Source organism: Mesoplodon mirus (genome assembly GCF_964341445.2).
Source record: "Mesoplodon mirus genome assembly, chromosome: 14".
Taxonomy (NCBI): Eukaryota; Metazoa; Chordata; class Mammalia; order Artiodactyla; family Ziphiidae; genus Mesoplodon; species Mesoplodon mirus.
Window position 1 is genome coordinate 62,540,482 of NC_138990.1, and position 22,652 is coordinate 62,563,133.

At 45.1% G+C, this 22,652-nt stretch overlaps 1 protein-coding gene across 1 annotated transcript in view; it reads left to right on the forward strand.

The window, feature by feature from the left end:
* The window catches only part of PRKCE (protein kinase C epsilon), a 608,554-nt gene that overhangs the window by 571,659 nt on the left and 14,243 nt on the right, over window positions 1-22,652 (forward strand). Inside the window, exon 15 of the mRNA XM_082641775.1 lies at window positions 5,891-5,979. Within this exon, the coding sequence (XP_082497901.1) occupies window positions 5,891-5,968 (78 nt within the window). The 3' untranslated portion in view covers window positions 5,969-5,979. The remainder of the gene's footprint in view (window positions 1-5,890; window positions 5,980-22,652) is intronic.

Sequence of the window (22,652 nt, forward strand, 5' to 3'; positions counted from 1 at the left end):
ACCACCCATAATGGGGTCTCCAACTTCCTCCATCAGCCTCTCCTTCACCCCTTCGATGTGCTGTAGTCACAGTGGCCTCTTTGCTCTTCCTCCAATATAGCAAACACCCGTCCCTGCCTCCCCAGCCCAGGGATCAATACCTACTCTTCCCATTGCCCGTAAAGCTCTTCCCTGGCTGTCTTCTTGCTTCACTCCCTTGCTGTCTTCAGATCTCACCTTGAAGTTCACCTTGTCAGAGAAGTCCTCCCTTACTGCTCTGTGAGGCATGGCACCTTCTCTCACTCTGTCTCCCTTTACAGTGCTTTATTCTTCTCTGCACATAGCACCGCCTGACATTCGACACATATATATGTGTGTCTGTTACATGTGTGTGTGTGTGTAATTTTTTTGTCTTCTTTCACTAAAATGGAAACACCTTGAACACGGGGACTTTGTGTATTTTGCCTACTGTTATATCTCTGGTGCCTAGAAAGAGCCTGGTACAAAATATGTATTTAATAAATATTTGTTGAATAAATGAGTTTAAAAAGGATTAGAACCAATTAGATTCCTTCCTGGGAATCTGCCCTGGAAAGTCTCAGAAATTCAATACAGCCAGAGGACAGAGAATGGCCCAGCCACCGTAATGACGAGTTTGACAGAAGGAGCTTCAGCATCCTTGCTAAGGAGATGGCTAAATGACCATGTCACTACAGCTGTGTTGTATCCTAAACAATGAACTATCTTCCAGCAGATGGTTCAGGCTCCCTGAGACTTGGCTGTTTAATACATTTGAGGTTGTTTCCTATTAGGTTTTTTGAAGAGCCTAAACATGTCTCCTCCCTTTGCAAATAGAGGACCTAACATTCAGAGAGGTATAGACCCATCCTCATGCCAAGTCTAAAAATTCAGTTTTAAGTTTAAAATGATTTGCATGATTAACTTCTTGACCAACCTCAACTTGTACCAGGTTTCAGGGAATCAAAAACAACCAATGATAATGTTGTCTCAAAATGTTTACGTTACAGATAACATCTTTTCAAATAAATCTTTCTTTGCATCTCTGATCATATCCTTTGGCTTTCTTCCTAACAGCAGAATGATTGAGTCTAAGGCTGTGAATCCCAGTGATGCCCTAGTGTGAGACAGGTGTTTGGTTTTTTCCCCTTCTTGAATTACTCCTCAGAAAAGAAGGCATCACTTATTGTCAGGTGCTTGTGAATACTTTTATTAGCAGCACTCTTTAAGTTACTTTATTTTTAACAGCAAACAGCCATTGGAAAAAGATCCCTAAATCCCATGCTTCTCAAGCCTGGCTGGAGTCTTAGGGGAGTTTAAGAAAATCCTGATGATCCAATCCCACCTGAGACCCATCATATCAGAATCTTGGGGATGGGGGGGAGGGTGATGGGCATTGCCCTTTTTATAAAGCTTCCCAGCTGTTTCTGTGAGCAGCTAGAGCTAAGTGTCTCTGCCCCTGAAATGACCTCAATCCTTGCTCATTTTGTATATTTATAAAAGTCATTGCTCAGAGTCAGTGTCCAAGAAGCTAAAGAAATTTAACTTGGGTTTTGTCATTTTTCTTGGGGTTTTGTCGTCTCTTCTTATCCACCTATTCTCAGGAAACTGGCAAGCTCAGTCACACTGAGGTGTCAGTGACTGATAACAATCAAGTGTTAGTTAGCCTTTAGGCAGGACATCCCTTGCCTTCAAGGTGAGCTGGGGGCCTTCTGCCTCCATGCCCCATTCTATCGCTCCAGATAATAGCTGCCCCCTATAAGACCATCTGGATTCCTGAGAGGCACTCTAGGCCTTCCAACCAGAAAAACAGGGCATTCCAGGGCCATAACTAGCTCTGGGCCTGGGAGCGGGGCAGTGTCCCTTTAATTTGCTGCTGGAATTGGGCAGCATCTGAGATCAAGACCTTTTGAAATATTTATCTGCTTGTTATTTATCTGGACAGGGTGCGGGGGAGAGCAGAGGTCCTGGGAACTATGCCCAGAGCCAGAGAGAGTACAGGGAAAACTTGCTAAATTTGTTTTAATAACTTTTACTGTACTTTTTTTTTAATTATAAAAGTAACAAATGCTTACTAGAGAAAACTTGGAATATGCAACAAAGTATAGAGAAGAAAACACATAACCCATAATCCCAGAGCCCAGAGCTATCCAATGTTAAGAGTTTGGCATATATCCATAGAGAACTCTTTTTTAAGAACACACACGTGCACCGTGTGTAATTATATATAGTGTTGCATCCTGTTCTCTTTCCTTAACATTATATCACGAGCACATTTCTATGTCATCAAAAAATTCTTTTAAGACATAATTTGGAATGGCTCCATAACATTCCCTCATTGGCTGTCTCATAATTTATTTAACTGATTTCCTATTGTTGGATATTTAGGTTATTTCCAAGTTTTCATTTTAATGAAGAATAATGAGACTAGCAACCGTCCACAGATCTCACATTTCTGATAGATTTTTAGTTTTATTTTGACCAGGAAGTCAACATAGTATAGAGAAAAGCACACTATTTTTTCTTTTCTTTTTCTTTAATTATTGAAGAAAAATTTGCGTTAACATAAAAGTCACCATTTTAACCATTTTAAAGTGTGGAATTCAGTGGCTTTTAGTACATGCACAATGTTTTGCAACCATCACCACTATCTAATTCCAGAATATTCTCATCACCTTGTACCCATTACTCAGTCACTTCCCATCCCTGCCTCTTCCCAACCTCTACGACCACTAATCTGCTTTCTACCTGTATGGATTAAAGCACACTATCCTTGTACTCAGAAATGCCATGATTCAAAGCCTGATTTACCCACTGACTAGGCTTGTGGCTGTAGGGAGGTTACTTACCCTTGTTCAGCCTCAGAATCCTCATGTGTAAAAAACTGAGCTCTTGATGACTTAAATGAGATACAATAGGGGAAAGCTCATGGCACACAGTAGATGCTCACTAATTTAAAAACTAAAAATATCACAGCTGAAATGGACTTCTGGAAATAATGTAATACAACCTATTTATTGTACAGATGAGGAAACCAAGGCCAAGTGGGAGAAAGTAGCTGCATTCAAGCTTATGCTAGTTTGCATGTGTGTTTTAGACTGACAGTGCTCTGTTTTTTGTGAAAAATATAGTCCCCAGTTCCAATAATTACAGACAGCCCTCAGGCCCAGAGGCCAGCAGCTTGCAGGGTTCCCCAGGGGTTCCAAAGCTGCTGGCCTCAGACTAGTGTTGAGGACCCAGGCGGTACCATCGTCTCTTTTTGTGTTCCCAAAACACCTGCAAAGATGCTAAATAAACCAAAGATGGCAGTCTCAAAATATCACTCCACATATTACTTATTAGTTACAAGGGGAAAAAGGTAACTTTACAATGGAGAAACCTGGTTGAAACCACCTTAACAACGTGGTCAAGCTTGGCATCACTAAGCATGGGACAAACTGACATCATGTGCCTCCTGATGTGATGTACTGAGAAGGACACAATGTCATCCATGCAGTATTTTTACCCAAAATATCTGACCTTCTACTCATAAAGATATATAATCAGGCAAACCCAGAGACTGTCTCCAGACAACGGACCTGGGACCCTTCTTCACTGCCCTGTCATGGACAAAGAAGGCAGGGGACCCACTGAATAAAGGACACTAAAGATGTGTCTGACTCTGGATTAGATCATGGATTTTTTTTAAAAAGAGTCACAAAGGATATTATTATGATAACTGGGGAAGTTTGAATATGGACCATATGTTAGATACTATTATATCATGTGTAATTCCTTGAATGTGATGATCATATTATGTTTGCATTAGAATATAGCCTGTTCTAAGGATATACCTGCTGTAGTATTGAGGGATGAAGGATCATATGTTTGCAACTTATTCTCAAACATCTAGCAAAAAAGAAAGTGTGTATGTATATAAAGAGAAAGAGAGCGAAATAAGACAAATGTAAAATGCTAGCAATAGGTGGGTCTAGGTGAAGTTGGAATATGGGTTTCATCTTACTCTTCTCTCAACTTTCCTGGATTTAACATTTTTCAACATAGTAAAGTTGGGAGAAATAAAAATTAAAAAATCATTTAATCTAGCCCGTAAAAAGGTACAAGTGGACTTCGCAGTGTGTTTTAAAAAATTGAGCCAGTACTTAAAAATTGAGGAATTTCACTTAAACTTTTTACTTCCAGGTTCTTTTAAAGAACTATCAAATCTGGTCACTCTAGGCCCATATTCTCAACAGGGCAGCAATTGGTGCTGCTGAGTGGTTTCCTTCTACTTTAAAGGGTCTCCCCACTCCAAGGACACATGCCTAGGCTCTTACGCTCCCTGACATTGACCAGGAAAGCCTTGATGCTGGGGAATTTGCACACCAAGGTGTACATGGGGAAGGAAGGGGTTCTGGGCCAAAGCCTTCAGAAACCTACAGAGCAGGTTGGGTTGCCAACACAACCAATGAAACCAGGAGGCCCCTAACAGCATGATCATGGCCCTCATCCCAGACAGATGATTCATGGAGGATGGGGGCTGAGCCTCCTCCTTCAGACCGGGGGCCCTCTCAGGGCTCTCTCCTCACCAAATGAGGGGTTTTCATGAGAGCAGAGACCATAGGCTTCTGCCTTTATGTTATTTCCGGAGAAATAAGGGCATGTAGCCTTGACAGCAGCACCCAACTAAAATCTCAACAGGTTGAGATTTTAGGAATCTCAACCACACCAACATCCATAATGACCACTCCTAATAAAACATATTGCTCCAAAGCCTGTGGGCTATTGGTAGCCAACCCATCACCATGGTGCCCATCGTCCTGGCCAACCAATCACAGATCAAAGCAGGCTGGGGCAAGAGCAACACCTCCTGTCCTCACAGAAGATTATGACACTTAATTGGCTAAGATGAATCTAATTAGGGGACACATATACATGCTTCATATGACCTCATCATAATAGGATAATGTCCTTGACACTGGTGGAAGAGAAAGAAAATCCCGATGCTGGTCTCAGCTTCACCACTGACTCACTCTGCAAGGTTGGGTGAGGCACTTAACCCCTCTGAGCCCTCACATGCCTCATCGATCAATTGCAGATAATTGTCCCTGCCTTGCCTACTTCACAGGGATGTTGTGATAAGAGAATAATAGGTAGGAAGGTTTTGGAAAATAGGAGTACTGAGATGTATTTATTTACTATTTAGGGAATATTTTGTAATTTTTTCCCCCTAGAGACATTGTCCACACTCCAAGATCATCTAGTCCTTTTTTTTTCTTTTTTGCCTTTTTTTTTTTTTTTTTGCCATTGTCTCTCCTTACTCCAAACTTTTCTTTATTCCATCCTGGAGTTCCTGAAACTTTCAGGAATGGCTTTCCTTGAAGGCTGTAGCCCCAAAACATGTACAGATGAGGCCAGGACACTTGAGCCTCAGGCTTCCACAGGAGCAGGAGTGGCCTACCTGTCTTTCCAGCCCATGACTCTGCCATGGACCAGGCACCAAGTGGGAGCATATTACATGTTTGTTGGCTGAGTGAGTGAGTGACTCAGGGATGTAGGTGGGCCCTGCCTGAGGTGGGGAAGGAAGGAGGCAGGAAGGAGCCAGCAGCCATGCTCTACACAGCAGAGGGTAGAGAGGAAGGTTCTGGATTTGGGGCTGAAGGGCAGAGAGGCCTTCCACTCTGCTGTGTGGAGAAGCCTCTGGTTTGGGCAGCTTCTCTCCTCTCACACCTGCTGACCTGGGAGCCAGCTGAGCAGCATAGAGTGGGTTCCTTATGGTCTGTAATCAGGCCATTAAGAAGCCCCTCACCTGCCCTGTGGCCTGATAGGAGGGGCTTCTGCAGCCACAACTCTTGAATTCACTGGGCGGAATGAAAAAAGCTTCACCTTAAAGCCGTTCAATTTCACTCTTCAGGTTTGTTTGAAATTTCGTTGGTGTGGGAAAGACGTGGACAGGAAGAAAGACTCTCAAGCCCGCAAAGCACTCCAGTGACAAGAAAGGAGGTAAGAAACAGATGAGAAAATGAGTGGTCGGCGTGGGGCTCAGGGGTAGCACCAGGCACTGAGGGTGCTGAAAGAGGATCTCCTAACCCAGCCCCCTCCCCAAGCCCCCACCCCTGAGCACATGGGGCTTCCTGCAGCATCAGAGAAGGAGGATAGAGCATTAGATGGTGGTTGTTTGAAATGAGCTTTTTTAAGAACAGTTTTTTGCATGTAGGTAAGCACACACTTGTGATAAGAGTGATTTTACTTTTAAGTTACTTTTTCTAAATCCTAGCCTTTTCTAAAAATTTTATTGAAATATAGTTGACTTACAATGTTGTGTTAATTTCTTCTGTATAGCAAAGTGACTCAGTTATACATATATATATTATTCTTCATATTCTTTTCGATTATGGTTTATCACAGGATATTGAATATAGTTCCCTGTGCTCTACAGTAGGACCTTGTTGTTTATCCATTCTGTATATAATAGTTTGCATCTGCTAATCCCAACTCTCAATACTTCCCTCCCCCACTGCCCTTCCCCCTTGTCAACCACAAGTCTGTTCCCTACGTCTGTGAGTCCGTTTCTGTTTCATAGATATGTTCATTTGTGTTGTATTTTAGATTCCACATGTAAGTGTCTAAATCCTAATCTTAAATGCTTCAAAACAAGCAAAGCGGGCTTCCCTGGTGGCGCAGTGGTTGAGAGTCTGCCTGCCGATGCAGGGGACACGGGTTCGTGCCCCGGTCCGGGAAGATCCCACATGCCGCGGAGCGGCTGGGCCCGTGAGCCATGGCCGCTGAGCCTGCGCGTCCGGAGCCTGTGCTCCACAACGGGAGAGGCCACAACAGTGAGAGGCCTGCGTACCACAACAACAACAACAAAAAAAAAAAGCAAAGAGTTGGGAAGAAGTAGTAGAAAAATGCAGGCTGTGTCGGTATGCATGCAAAATTACAAAATAAGTCCTTTACTCCTCAAATAATTACCATTCTCCCTTCTCCACCTGACCCACTCTGATGGGATCTCTTCTCTGAGGCAATCCTATGTCACCTATTCTGCTCCTCATGTGTGATAAGACTCTTTTTCTTCTTGTATTAGTTATTTCCTTCATGTGACAAGTGTTTATTTATTGAGGACCTGCCATGTGCCAGGCACGGGTTAGGGATACATTATGAACAAAACAGGTATAGAATGTAAGCCTTATATGGCTTATATTCTGGTGGGAAAAGACAGGCACGTAAGGAAAGAAAGAAAACATCCTATTTTTATAACGTGTCAGATGGTGATGAGTACGATGGAGAAACGCAAAGTTGGAAAGGGGAGCAAAAGTGTGTGTGTACGGAGGACGGGGGCTGGGTTGGGGGGCCTCACTGAGGATGGGTTTGAGAAAGCCCTGAGGAGGTTGCAGAATGAGCCACTTGGCCATCTGGAGAAAGAGTGGTCCAGGCAAAGGCAACTACACATACAAAGCCTCCAAAGCAAGAAAGGCCAGCGGGAGCAGTGGGGGCCAGTGTGGCTGGAGTGGAGTGAAGTGGGGTGGGTTAGTGGGAGATGAGGTCAGAGCAGCCATAGGGAACCACATCGTGCAGTGCCCCAGAGACCATCGTAGGAACATTGGCTTTTATTTTTCTTAGAGGGTGAGTGGCTTGATCGACTCCATTTTAACAGGGTCACTTGTGCTCAGGAGAGACTGTAGGGGGCAGGGGGAGAGATGACAGCAGTTTGGACCAAAGTAGTTGTGTTGTAGCTGGTGAGACAAGGTCAGCTTCTGGATATGTTCCAAAGCAAAGCCCGCAAGTCTTTGAACATGGATGTAAAAAAAAGAATGAAGTCGAGGATGACTCCAACCCTTTAGGACTGAGCAACCGGAAGGGTGGGGTCATCATGAAGTGAGGGGGGAAGACAAGAGGTCTGGTGAGAGTGGGGGAAGAGGAGGCTGGCTTTTGACATTTTGAGTTTGAGATTTCTATTAGACATCCAGGTGGGGATGTCAGGTAGGCAGTTGGATATGTGAGTGCAGTTTTGGGAAGCGGCCCAGGCCAAAGACTTAAATTTGATAGTCATCAAATTTATATTAAATGTGTTTGGGTAGGTCCATCAGGGCAAAACCTACATCTTATTAATCTTCGAACCGTCACCTCACCTAGGAGTGGCTTGCCTCCCCATAGTAGAGACTCAGTAAATATTTATAGAATATGTGGATATATTTGTCTGTGAAAGTAAAATCAGGATTAATTGAGTTGTGAAAACAATGGTACCCCCCTTCCTTCCTGCACAGATAACGGTAAAAGCCCAAGATCTAGAATGAGCTGATCCAGACATGAGCCCTTGTTCTGCTGCTTGTAACTGGGTAATCTTGGCCAAGTTATTTAACCTCCAAGTCAGTTTCTCATTTGTAAAGTGGGGGCAATCCTAATGATTATTTACCTAAAAGGATGGTTATGAAGATTAAAAATCATGAGTGTGAAATGTACAAGCACCTTATAGATGGGAGTTAGTTGTGAGAATCAGGCAAGGATTGGTAAAGACACAATACTGTTTCTTAGGCTTGTTGCTGTCTTCCTGTTTACCTGAAGAACTTTGAGTAGGGGCCCCCAGAAGCTGAGATTCAGAATGCAGTGAGCTGGTCTCTGCCTGGCCCCATATTCCTCACTGCTAAAGTTCAATTCAGTACCATTAAATTAAAACCATTATGATACCACCACACATTAGAATAAAACAAGACAAAAACAAAAAATGTAAATACCCATAAACCCTAATAATGCTAAGTGCTGGTAAGAGTTTGGAGCAATTGGAACCCTCATGATTCTGGTGAGAATGCAGATGGCACAGCCACTTTGGAAAACAGTTTGGCAGTCTTGTATAAAGTTAACCATACACTTATATGATCCAGGAACTCTTTTCCTAGGTATTTACTCAGGAGGAACAAAAACCTATGTTCACATGAAAACCTGTGTGTAGGTGCTTACAGCAGCTTGATTCATAGTTGCTCCAAACTGGAAACAACCCAGATGTCCTGGTGAATGAACAAACTATGGTACATCCATAATATGGATGGAGTACTACTCAGCAACAGAAGGAACAAAGTATTGATTCACACAATAACATGGATGATCCTTAAATGTATTTTGTAAGTGAAAGAATCCAGAGCCAAGAGGCTCCGTATCATATGAGTCTGTTTATATGACATTCCAGAAAAGTCAAAATGGTAGGGGCAGAGAACAGGATCAGTGGTTGCCAGAGTTTAGGAGGAGTTGATGACAGAAGTTGATGAGGGAACTTGGAGGTGACGGGACTGTTCTGTATCATGTGTTTGTGGCGGTGGATACACTATTCTATGCATTTTTCAAAACCCACAGCAGAGAATGTTATAAAAAGTGAATTTTACAGTATGTAAATTAAGAAAAAACCCAACCAGGACATGAGGTGAACTCAAAATGAAATACAAATTGTAATAAATGAATGTAACTGTATTACAAATGATTAAGATCACCACACTGAAGGGGGTGGAGAAGAAAAGAACTAACCCACATAATTCTGGAAAACAGTACTTTGACTGGGTATCATAAGGCTAAAGAAAAAATAAACCACACAGATAATGTGGTTAGTCAATTTGTTTCTCACAGGGGTCTGCATTAGCAATTCTGAAAATGGATATACTTGGGGTGAACAAATAAGTAAACACATTATAGATAAGGAAAGCCTGTGTTGTCACTGTCAGAGAAAGAAGTTACAAACAAGGGAGAGTAAAGGCCCAAATGAACTCTGTAGTGTTGGACTGGATTCAGAGGTATCAGCACAAACTCACGTTTGTTTGTTTTTGTGGTATAGTACACATAACATTTACCATTTTAATCTTTTTTAAGTGTAAAATTCAGTGACATCATTAACTACATTCGTAATGTTGTGCAACCACGACCACTCTCCATTTCCAGAACTTTTCTTCAACCCAAACCGAAACGCTGTAACCATGAAATAATTCTCCATCACCCCCTCCCTCCAGTCGCTGTTAACCTCCATTATACTTTCTGTCTCTATGGATATGACTGTTCTAGGTACCTCGTGTAAGTGGAATCATACAATATTTGTTCTTCTGGGTCTTGTTTATTTCACTTAGCATATTGCTTTCTAGGTTCATCCATGTTGTAGCATTTATCAGAATTTCATTCCTTTTCAAGGCTGAATCATGTTCCATTGTATGTTTATATCACATTTTGTTGATCCATTTATTTGTTGATGGGCACTTGTGGCTTTTTTTTTTTAATATATGTACAGATAGATAGCTACAGAAATAAACACACCTGGCACCCAGATCTTGGTTCCTAAATACCATTCTCCATAAAAGGTGCCAGGCGTCTTTGGAGAAGTGGTTGATTCCAGGCCTGGGGCAGGGAAAATGCAAGATGAGCCTGAAGCATCTTGTGGAACCAGAGAGCAGGAAAATGCTTTTAAAAGGCTGGGAGCGGGCTTCCCTGGTGGCGCCGTGGTTGAGAGTCCGCCTGCCGATGCAGGGGACATGGGTTCATGCCCCGGTCCGGGAAGATCCCACATGCTGCGGAGCGGCTGGACCCGTGAGTCATGGCCGCTGAGCCTGTGCGTCCGGAGCCTGTGCATCCGGAGCCTGTGCTCCGCAACGGGAGAGGCCACAGCAGTGAGAGGCCCGCGTACTGCAAAAAAAAAAAAAAAAAAAAAAAAAAAAAAAAAGGCTGGGAGCATGTTAAAAAAAAAAAAAAAAAAAAAGGCACAGGAGCCAGCCTGAAGGAGTTCCCAATAGCCAAAGCTGAACAATTTGGGAAATAAAATTAATAATAATAATAATCCTATATTATCAACACATAACTATGCATGAATTCACTCTGATATGGATAAATAATCAAATAAATAGATAAATGGAAGTAAAAAATAGCCCCTCCTCCCAGAAGAATCCAACTAATAAATGTAGAAAGAATGAAGGAAATAGAAAAGTCACTATTACAACGCCACAGTAATAGTTGTTGAACAAAGATGCTAAAATTAGTGGGCAAAAGTTCCAGGAGAAAGTGGATATTTGCATAAGCCCAAAGTATCTATCCCAAGATATTTATCATTTACAAAGGGAAAAATCATAGCTTGACAATGGGACAACACAGCAGACGCCCCCCTAACTAACTTGTCAAAGTGAACATCACCAGGAGTAAGATATGGACATCATGGAGCCCCTGATAGGTTACAGGGAAAAGAGCATATTGGTATTTCTGCCAAAAATGTATAACCCAATGTAAACATCAAAAGACCTCATACAAACCCAAATTGAGGGAAATTCTACAAAATGTCACCATCATGAAAGACAAAGAAAGACAGAAACTATCACACTCTGGACCAGGAGATGAAGGAAGCAGGACTAAATGCATTGTGGGGCTCCAGACAAGGTCCCAGAAGAGAAAGAGCACATTAGTGGAAAAACTAGTGAAAATCCAAATCAAGTCTGTAGTTTGGCTAATGGTCTTGTACCCATGTTGCTATCTTAGTTTTGATAGTTGTCCTGTGATTATGTGAATTAGTAACATTAGGAGAAACTGAGAGAAGGGAGTAAGGGAGCTCTCCATACTATTTTTGCAACTTTTCTGAAGTCTAATTTTTTTTCGAAGTAAAATGTTTTCTTAAAAGGGAGGACTGAAAGCTTTCCTGCTCTCTATAGGTTTAGGCACATAAATACAATGGAATATTACTCAGCCATAAAAAGAAATGAAATTGAGTTATTTCTAGTGAGGTGGATGGACCTAGAGTCTGTCATACAGAGTAAAGTAAGTCAGAAAGAGAAAAACAAATACCGTTTACCGTATGCTAACACATATATATGGAATCTAAAAAAAAAAATGGTACTGATGAACCTAGTTGCAGGGCAGGAATAAAGAGATAGACATAGAAAATGGACTTGAGGATGTGGGGTGGGAGGGCAAAGCTGGGGGGAAGTGGGAGTAGCATCGACATATATACACTACTGAATGTAAAATAGTTGGCTGGTGGGAAGCAGCAGCATAGCACAGGGAGGTCAGCTCGGTGCTTTGTGTCCACCTAGAGGGGTGGGACAGGGAGGATGGGAGGGAGGCTCAAGAGGGAGGGGATGTGGGGACATGTGTATGCATATGGCTGATTCGCTTTGTTATGCAACAGAAACTAACAGTATTGTGAAGTAATTATACTCCAATAAAGAGCTATTAAAAAATTAAAGAACACAACCCCCCAAAAAAATACATCTAATGCATTAGTAGAATGATATAAATGTATTAATTTATAAATTAATGATGATAGATACATTGGTGGTGTGTGTGCCAACTTATTTACCTGATGGGAGTTTGTGGTTAAAAAGATTTGGAGGCCACTGTCCTTCAACCTGAGCAAAAAAGATGGCAGATACCTCGAGTGGTCAAAAGTCACAGAGACAGAAAACAGAGTAGTGGTTGCTGGGGAGTGGAAGGAGGGGGATGGGGAGTTCGTGTTTAATGGGTTCAGAGGTTCAGTTATGCAAAATGAAAAGCATTCTGGAGATGATGGTGGTGATGATGATGATGGTGGTGGTTGCACAAAAACCTGAATGAACTTAATGCCACTGAACTGTACACTGAAAAAATGGTTAAGGTGGTACATTTTATGTAGTGTATATTTTACCATAATTAAAACCAAAATAAGGACTGCAGAGTTTATCATTCGGTTCTGCACTTTCTCGCTTCTACATATTTCTTGCATGTTAGGCTTTTCTTCCCAACAGGGCTTCATGTGATCTGCATCTGGAACACAGCGTGTTTTGAGAAGCAGAGCCCCGGGACTGGGTATTAGTTCATGCTTAATCCACAGATATGGATGGACAGCTGGGAAAGGTCAGAGTGCAAAAACGAAAATTCTGTTCGCTTAGGGAAAACTATTAACAAGGTTCCATTGAAAGTTATCTTAATCTCCCAGAGACAAGACAAGCCTGCCCTCAGATCTCTGAGGTCTGGTTCCTCGGGGCTCAGGAGTAACCTGGGAGTTGCACACTCGCCCTCCATCTTCCTTCCCCACCTCCCTGAAGGGTCGGGCCAATTATGTATGTTCCTTGGTTCTGTGGGATCTTCCTACAGGCTACATGCTCACCCATCTGTATCTATACATGCACCCATCTGTATAGGCAAGGTTATGCCATGGTAATAACAATCCCCAAATCTCAGTGGTTTAAGACATCAGATGTTTATTTCTTGCTTATTCTGCACGTCTAGCACAGGTTGGCTTGGGCTCTTCTCTGTGTTGTTGTCCCTCTGGGATCCAGGATGATACCGCCGTCACTGTCGGGAACACTGCAGTGACCATGGGTGCTAGCTCTTACAGCCTTTGCCTGGAAATGACCCAGGTCACTTTTGCTCATATTTCATTGTCTAAAGCATGTGGGATGGCCCAGCATGACTTAAAATCCTCCTGCAGGGAGAACATTAACTATTGGGAAAGAGTAATTTAGTCTACCACACTCACCAAGCCCCCCACTAGAGGAAGAAATTTGGGGGCTGGAGGAAACTCCATCCCCACCTCCATCCACACCCCACACACGCTGCCCTCCGAAAGAGCCCTCAATGCCTCTACCTCCTGCGGTTGAGGCTGCAAAGCCCAGTTAGTGGAGTTTGTCTGGGGTTTGGAGTTGGTCCTCTCCATGTCTGTTCATTTCCTATTCCATTCCCATGTTCCAGGCTGGGTCTGCCCCTAGGGCTGCAAGGGTCCCACCCCTCTCCTCCTGAGAGCAGATTCATGGTCATTGATGTGGAGCACATGTGGGTTGCCCACAGGGGCCACTGTGTGACTCATTGGCTTCCCAGGATCTAATCAGCCAACTGGTGATTGGTGATGCACCAGCCTATTTTCCCCTCTTCCCCTACGGGGAATCAGTGGCTGTAATCCTGGAAGATAAGGAGAATCCCTATCGCTTGGTTGCATTTTTAAAGGCAGTAGTACCACTGATTTTTCTTCTTTTTTTTTCTTTTTGAATAAAGTAATGTAATCTTTATTTAAGATTGCTCCCTTAGCAACAAAGAAAGATGTGGAAGTGTGTATCCATGTGTGTGCCTAATTTCTGTGACTTAGCTTGATTTCACCTTATGCTAATTTAACAAATTACTCACTTTCTATACAAATTCACAGCATTCCTAAAATAACCAATTCCCATTGTGCATTTAAAATACTAATTCTTTTCCAAAAATCTGATTTACACGCAACTTTTGGGGAGCATTGTTTCATTATAAAGCAAAGCCTTGCTGTGCTGATGTTTCTCAGCAAATTCCTAGAACTAGAGACAATATGGAAATGGAAGGTCTTGGATACAATTGGAATATTTGTGACTCACCCAAAACTTGCTTCCCTTTTCGGTTGGGGGATTTCTGGCAGGGAGGAGACAGATTCATTCATTTGTTTAACAAATATTTGTTTTGCTGAGTGGTTTCTAAGAGCTGAATACTCTAAGTAGTGTAGCAGATTCAAGGAAAGATTAGCACCCTTTACTCCCTGTGGCCTGAAGGTCATATTCATTTGCATGACATTCTCTGGTATGTCTCTCTGCCCAAAGACCAGAAATGGAAACTAAGCCCCGGAGAAGTCAGGCCTCTGGCCCTGCCCCACACGACCCTGGCTGAAACCACCTAAGGTCCAGCTTCAGACTTACTCTACCAGACAAATCGCTGGGCAGATGTAAGCGGCAGTTGCCGCCCTGGCCCTGTGAACAATCCGTACACACCTCCCCTCAGAAGTCATCCTTAAAAGAGACAACTCCCTAGGGCTTCCCTGGTGGCGCAGTGGTTGAGAGTCCGCCTGACGATGCAGGGCACATGGGTTCGTGTCCCAGTCCGGGAAGATCCCACATGCTGTGGAGCGGCTACGGCCTGTGCTCCGCAAAGATACAACTCCCTCTACCAACCCTGTGGCCTGCGGGACCCAGCCCTGGCCCCAAAGGGGCCAAATCAATCTGACACGGAGCATTGAAACTTGTGGGCTTCTCTATTTGCCTAAATTAATCCTTTGTTATTGTTTAGCATTAATGTCTTATTAAATCAGGGTGGACCATAATTGGCCTGTGAGTGCTGGTAAAGGTAATGTCTTTGCAGAGCCAGGCAGAATCACTTTCTGGGTACAGAAGCCAGCACCTTGGTTTGCCTGGGCACGGTGGCAGCAGTGGTAGCTCAGAGCAGCTGGCAGGACCTGGGAAATCTGGTCAGTCACGCTGTCAGTCAGGTGGGACTGTTGTGATGGAGAGAAGCTGCTGGAAGAGGTCAGTCCCTTCTCAAGAGTGAAAGCACTTGTTGCCCCAAAGGGCAGACAATTCTAATACTCACGGGGGAAGACTAATAATACATTGAGAAATTTCTCTAAACCTGACCTGCCATTTGGTTTCAAGATCTCGCGTGTGGAACAGTTTTACAAAGGGGTAGATAAAACAACCTTGGCTCCTTGGAGGCTGATTTAAGGCCCCCAGAACTGCTGCAAGGACACTTGGGGAGAAGATTATCTTAGAATGCCAGTGACAGCATGACACAAGCAGAGTTCCAGCCTGGCAGAAAGCAGCTGTGGCCGGTGCAGAAGTGTAAGTCAGGCAAACTGGTCGACTTGGGACTTTTCTGGGATTGTTTTTATCTCTCCCTGGGGAATTATTTCTCCAAACATAAACACCGCCAGGTTCATTTGGGATTTTAAGGTGTGCTCTAACTAGCGCGGTCCCCTGGATAGGGGACCTATCCTGCCTCTGGATAGGATGTCATTTATGCTATGTGGGTTTTTTTTTTTTTTTATGCTTCCTTGCTTTTCCTTTGACCAGGGCCACCCTTTATCTGCTCATCTTCTTTAGAACGTCCCCCTGAGGAAATGTTGGTCCCTCCTCTGTTTTTGCACTTTGTTCACATCTCCGTTCCAGACAGCACAGTATGGCAGTGGGGAACATAGAAGGCGGGACCTTGAACACGAGCATGGTGCCTGTTACAAGCGGATGCTCACAAAATGTGGCGGAATTAAATCAAATGCTGTGTCCCTGCCCTGCCCTGGAGACTTAATGGCCTCCCTCAACTCCTTTGCAACTTCCCCAGCCAATTCCTAACCAAAATGCTTTACCCCGCATCTCAACCCTCTTTCCTTGGAAATAAATGACTAGTTCTCTGTACCTTCCTGGCTGTTTGCTCCCCACCCATCATCCCTCCCCACAGAGGGGAACTGTGTGAATTGAGAAAATAATTCAGAAGGAGGGCAGGTAATGGAGCTGACGCTTCCCCCTCTATCTGCTGAGTCTGTATTTCAGAATTTGGGTGGGGAAAACACGGGTGTTGTCTATGGACCTCCTCAAGCCCCATCAGGCCCAGAAAGAAACCACCCAGGCCTTTTCAAGAAGTGTCTCATGCCCTAGAGGCATATGGTAAGCTGGGCGCCCAGAGCCTAGCACCCCATTTTAAAGAGTAGCTGTTTGGGTCTTTAAATCCCTTCCCTGTTGTTCTATGTCCCTAGGGCCTCCTGACATGTATAGATGCCTGGCTGGGTCCCAGGAGCTGCGAAATGTTGAATTAGACACTGTGCCCTGCCCAGTGTAATTATCCAACTTAAAGCTGAGTCAGCAGGCAACCCAGATGAAAAACTATGGCTCCTGACTCAGGCCCTAACTCACTGTACCCACAGCCTTCTGAAGGAAATCTCTAAAGTTGGGGGGAGGGGAGGGGAAACAGTGAAGAGCCACCAGGGAGCTGGCCTAGATTCTAGGTGAGGCAGAAAGAAAGTCAGGGCCCCCCAGCACCTATTCTTCCTTCATAATTGGAGTTTCCCCCTGTCCTGCCCACCCCAATGTAGCTCTCTGCTCTGGCCCAATTCCCTGGAGATCAGGAGTACTGGCCAATACCTCCAGTTCACAGCAGACATTCACTTCGGCTGAATTCTGTGCCCAACCCCTAAAATGGTGACATATGGAGGGCCACCTGAACCTAAAAGATACACGTATTTTAAGGATTTAGGTCAGACTAAATTGTCCATTTTCTGAATTCATTGTGGAGGATTCCTTAGCCTTCTATTGCCCTGAGGAGTTGACACCTGACAACTTTCATGGAGCAGTAGTTGGATGAATATTCCTGTAAAGAAGTGCTGAAATTTCTGAGCCCAATGTGGGGCCCAAGTTAAATAATTCTAGGAAGTCACTCTATCTTCAACCAACTCCGTGACCCAGCTGACCAGGAAGTGAACAGCTCTGGGTGATTTTATAGCCCAGTAACCTCAAACCATCATTTCCATGGCTAGTGGATTGATCACTTAACAATATTTTGGAATTTCAAAGTACTCTGGAAGCATCATTCACATTGCACAGACCTGTTCAATCAGAAAGTGGGAGACCCAGTGGGAGGAGCCAGGGCATTTAGCCTAGAGAAAGTAACACGCAGTCTATAAATATGGGAAGGGATGCCTTGTGGATAAAGGCCAAATATAGTACACCCCAAAGAGCAGAACTGTGTCTGGTGGATGCAGGTAGTGAGCTTCCAGCCGCTGGGCAAGTTCAAAGGGAGGCTGCATATGCATCAGTCAGAGGGGGTGTTTATGTACCCATGAGGGTTGGCTACCAAGTCACTTCCCACCTGTTGTGGACTGAATGGTTATGTCCCCCCAAATGCATATGTTGAAGCCCTGACTTTAATGTGATGATTATTAGGAGGTGGGGCCTTTGGGAGGTAATTAGGTTTAGAGAGGGTAGAGCTCCCATGATAGGATTAGTGCCATTATAAGAAGAGGAAGAGACACCAGAGCTTCCTCTCTCTGCCATGAAGCGAGAGGGTGGCCATTTACAAGCCAGGAAACGGGCACCCGCCAAGAACTGAATCAGCCAGCACCTTGATCTTAGACTGCCCAGCCTCCAGAAATTCGAGAGATAAATTTCTGTTGTTTAAGCCATACTGTCTATGGGTTTGTTTTATAGCAGCCCAAACTGACTAAGACATCACCAGAGAGTCATTGATTTCATGGAGATTCAAGAGATGGGGGTTGAGTTTACACCAACCTTGAGACCCTGTGAGATGCTCAGAACATTATAAAAGAGAAAGAAAAGATTTCTCCCTTATCTCCTCAAAAACACAGGAAGAAAACTTTCTGTGGTTTGTAAACTTTCAATGGATTGTGGATGAATAGGAATCTGCAAACTTTCCATGTATTTTCCTGGGAACTGGAGGGTGCTATTTAGGGGTGCTGGGTTTCACCATATCCGAGGAGTCCATGAGCCTCCTCATAAATTCCCCACTCACTCAGAGACTGCAGTGACAGAAATAGACCTGAGTGATGACATTGGCTGGACCCCCTCCTGCAGGAGTCCACCTCTGAGGTGTCATTTTCTGTTCAGCAAACTCCTCCACCCTCTAATTCATGTGGCAACAATTGACCTCTAGCTCAGATGCAGAAAATAAAACATGCAGGAAGCCAAGGAAGTAGGCCTGCCCTTTCAGTGGGAAGAGAAGTTGGTTCCCTGTGTGGGGAGACTTGAAAGATCCTAAGAAAGTGCCTTGGCCTCCCACCCTACCCACACCTTAACCCCCCCCCCCCCACAGATCTCTTCTTCCCACAGAGCTGTCATGGGTGCCTTGATCTCCCAACTGGTGAAACAGCAGTGCTGAGGCTGGGATCCAGGATATTCAGTAATTCAGCAAACCTCCAAATAATCATCCTGAAAAAGAAAATATGAATCTTGTTGCTCCTCTTTATGTTTATTTGATTCTGAATCTTGAGATATTTTAAAGTTACAGAAAAGTAAAAAGAATAATATAACCAGCACCCACATTTTCACCACCTAATTTAATTTAAGCTAAGATTTTTTTCACCTTTGCTTCCAATCATCTTTTTTTCTGTAAGGAATAAACATTTCAGATAGAGGCACGTGCCCTTCTATCCATGCCCCAAGCCCATTCTTACATTTCTGTTTAGTTTATGTAGCTTTCTGTTTATCTAAATAAAAATAATGTAGTTCTAAAATTACAAAAGGACACCGGGACAGACACCGTGCTATTTCCAGGGCTAGGGGCCCCACTTAGGCGGTCCCTGGCGTCTGAGAGAGAGCGGCAGCGCCGTGGAGGCGTGGCCTGCGTGCCCAGCTGCTTGGATGGGCGGCGGGTCGACCCCAAGTTCTTTCTCGGGGCGGGATCGGACGGGGCCCCGAGGTGAGGCTGCTTCCTCTAAAACCCCGCCCAGGCTTCCGCTGCCGCGGCCTTGCTGCGAGCCTTTGTGCCCGTGCTGGGACCCGCCGGGCCAGCGTTGGTGGGGGTGGGGGGGGGCGGTGGGTGGAGGGGCTTTTCTGGGATGCAAGACTGGGCAGCCTGGCAGGGCGGCCCCGCCGAGGAAGCCTTGATTCTCCGAGTGGCACGTTCGCCCCGGGCCCTGCCAAGTACCCCGCTGGGCGGATGGGGGTGTCCGGTACGGCGCCACGCTGGGGTCCAAACCAGGCCTTGGGGTTTGCCGTGGGAACCCGGGTGCACTCACTCCTTGGCCCCTTCCTTCCTTACATCTTTCTCCTAATCATCACAGCTCCTCTTCGTGGCAAGCTGTGTTGGGCGTCGGGATTACAAAGACAGTTTCTGCTTTCGTTCATTCATTCGCTCATTCACGGGTTCCGCGTATTGAGCGGCTGCGTGTGCCCGGCACGGTTCTAGGTGCTGGGATGTACACTGGGAACAAAGTAAAGACCTTTACCTCCTGGAGCTTGCATTCTAGCAAACAGACAGACAATGAATAATGGATGTGATAAGGAAGTATATTATGCAAGAGATGATAAGGGCTATGGAAAGAAAGAGTAGAAGGGGTGAGGAAGTCAATAATGGGGGGAGGGGCAGCTATCTGCAGGAAGAGCGTTCTAGGTGGAGGAAACAGGCAGTGTGAAGCCCTGAAGTGGGAGTCTGCCTGGTGGAGGGGGAGTTCTACAGAGATGGTTTTCTCCCTCATCCACCTGTGCCTCACCTGGACTCCCAGAGCTCAGCTGGAAGGAAAACAGTCCCCCAGAGGCAGGTCCAAGAACAAGGGGCCATGTCTGTGCTCCAGCGGCTCCCCAGGATCTGCAGAATAACACTTACTCACCTTGGGATGCCCACAGGTATCCTCTGTATCTGGACCTTGTTCCTCTCTCCAGTCCCATTTCCGCCCCTGTAGCTTGACCCAGGACTGGTGGTTCCCCGGGTGCACCGTGCTGCTTCAGGCCTGGGCATGTGGCATCTCCTGGAATGTGATCCACTTTCCTCCTACCTCTGTCCACCTGACAAGCCCTTACTCTTCCTTCAAGATTCTATTCAACACCACCTCCTCCATAGAGCCTTTTTTTTTTTCCACTTCCCCTTGAATGTTCCAGCCCCATCCACTGCTGTGTGACACCTGGCACAGACCTTGACTGGCAGGTGTCTGGCTGCATTGCAGTTATGGCCCTGTCTCCCTCACCGCTGTGTCCTCAGCCTTCAGCACCTGCCTGGCACAGAGTATGTGCTCATAAAGCCATGTTGACTGACTGAGCAGTGCTTAGCTGCCTTGGTCCCCTGTGAGGGTCCCAGGGGGCCTACGTTAAATATACTCTTGGATATTTAACAGACTGTATTCACAGCTGTGGGCTCCAGGGACTCAGATTTCCTGTGGGTGAGGGACTGGCAGGAGAAGGGCCCTCACTTCAACCACAGAAAATGGCTGGCTGAGGAGTATTGTTGTACAAGAGAATAGAAGAGGCCGCCCCTCTCCCTGACTCCACCCCTGCCCTGGGTGCCAGTCTACAGCTGGCTACACAACTCCTGGAAACCCTGGTCAAAAGTGTGCTTCCTCTCCAGCCCCTGGGAACTCTGAGTCCTCCTGGGGCAGCGGCACTTACAAAGGGTGCAGTGGACTGGCTGTCCAGCCACTCCTCAGCCCCCAAGTCCTGCCAGTCGTCCCTTGAATGTCCCTGTCCTTCTCTTCTCCCTCCCACGTCCACAGTCCTGATCCACTCCCCTGTCTTCACACTTGGGCCTGGAATGTCTCCTGGCTCATCGCCTTGTCTCCACCTCCTATCAGTTCCTACCCTCTCCCGCCAGTGTTAGAATCATCTTCAGAAACTTCTGTTTTCCAAGTCACCTCTCACTGTCCAAGGACAAAGTCCGGACACCCAAACCTGGTGTCCTGGATCCTCTGAAAATTGACCCCCAACTCACTTGTGTACACTTTTTCTTCCACCTCCCTTCACCAACCTCCTGCCAACAGTCTGCTCGCCACCCCTCCTCTCAAGTACCCGCCTAGCTCTGTGCCTCATTTGTCTTGAAGGCCCAGCCTCTCCACCCATCCAGTGCTAACAAATCTTTCCATATGTGAAGCCTTCTTAGACAGTCCTGGCTCAATGCAACTCTGAGCCCTGTATCACTTATGCTTACTATCTATAACAGTCATTTAGTAATCAGTTAGACAGTCGACCTTGAGAGCTTTGAAGGTCCCGTCAGTCATGCAGTTCTATTCTGACCATGTGTTTTTGCTGTTATTTTCCACAAATTTGTCTTCCTTCTTCACTTTTAGAGTAAGAGACTTGAAGACCAGACCTTGCCTTTGTCAGTCTGTATATTCTATGATATAGTAGTGCCCGGCACATGGCAGGAGACTCGTTACAGGTTTGCTGATGGAAAGTTTCCAGACCCCCATCCCCACATATGCCTGTCCTTGGTAGTTCCCCACTCAGCCACCATACGTTGAGGCTGTCACACATGTGCCTTCTGAAGGGGAGCTGATAAATACATGCATATTGGGGGATTAGAGACTTAATATATTTGTCCCCCAAAGGGAATCTGCATTGCAAGAGGTGCCCAGAAAGAGCACTACTGAACCATCATTTAGCTCTAATGATGGAACAGCATTATCTGCGAGGGAGGAATGGTTGGCATGGGAACCTTTCTTGGAGCCATTCAACCAATACCCTTTTCCCCTACCTTCTTTGCCTGGGTATTCTGCCTGCCAGTTCTAGACTGGGGAGTAGAAAGAGGAGAAAGGAACTATCCATTTACAAGGAAACTCACCTCTCACACCTTTACTCCATGCAAACCTGACCTCCCTAGATGTCATTCCTGAGAAGAGACCTCATGTGTGGGTTGTGTGGGCAGAGGGAAGCAGGTGTCATCCTTGTTCCTCTGTCTCTGGTCAGCAAGGCTGCCTGGAGCTCCTTGCCTGGAAGGAAGAGCTGGGCCAACAGACCACTGGGGAGACAAATGTTACTCGAGTGAAGGAGAGCAGGACAGGCTGCCAGTGGCGCATAGAGTGCAGAATGGGAAAGATGGGTGTGGGGATAGGGGGAGAGGAAGGGATGAATCTGTATTGATTCAACACCTACTGTGTGCCAGGCACTGTGCTAGTCACATTCACATCTGTTACCTCATCTAATCTTCCCAGCGATCTTGTGAGATAATTGTCATTAGCTTCATTCCCCAACACAGGACTTTATTTCCTCTCACACCCTTTCTCCATTGTTCTTTTTCCTGTTTTGTTTTTTTTCTTTTCTGGTCATAAAGTAATTAGTGTTCATTATAGACATGGTATATGAAAATAATAAAAAAATACAAGAAAAAAAATCATCTGTCATGTAACAACAGATGATTAGCATTTATCTGTGTATATTACAGTTTTTAAAATTCATTTTAAACGTGATATAACATAGTATATACAATTTTCTATTTTTTTATTGACCTGTATAACAGAAATATTT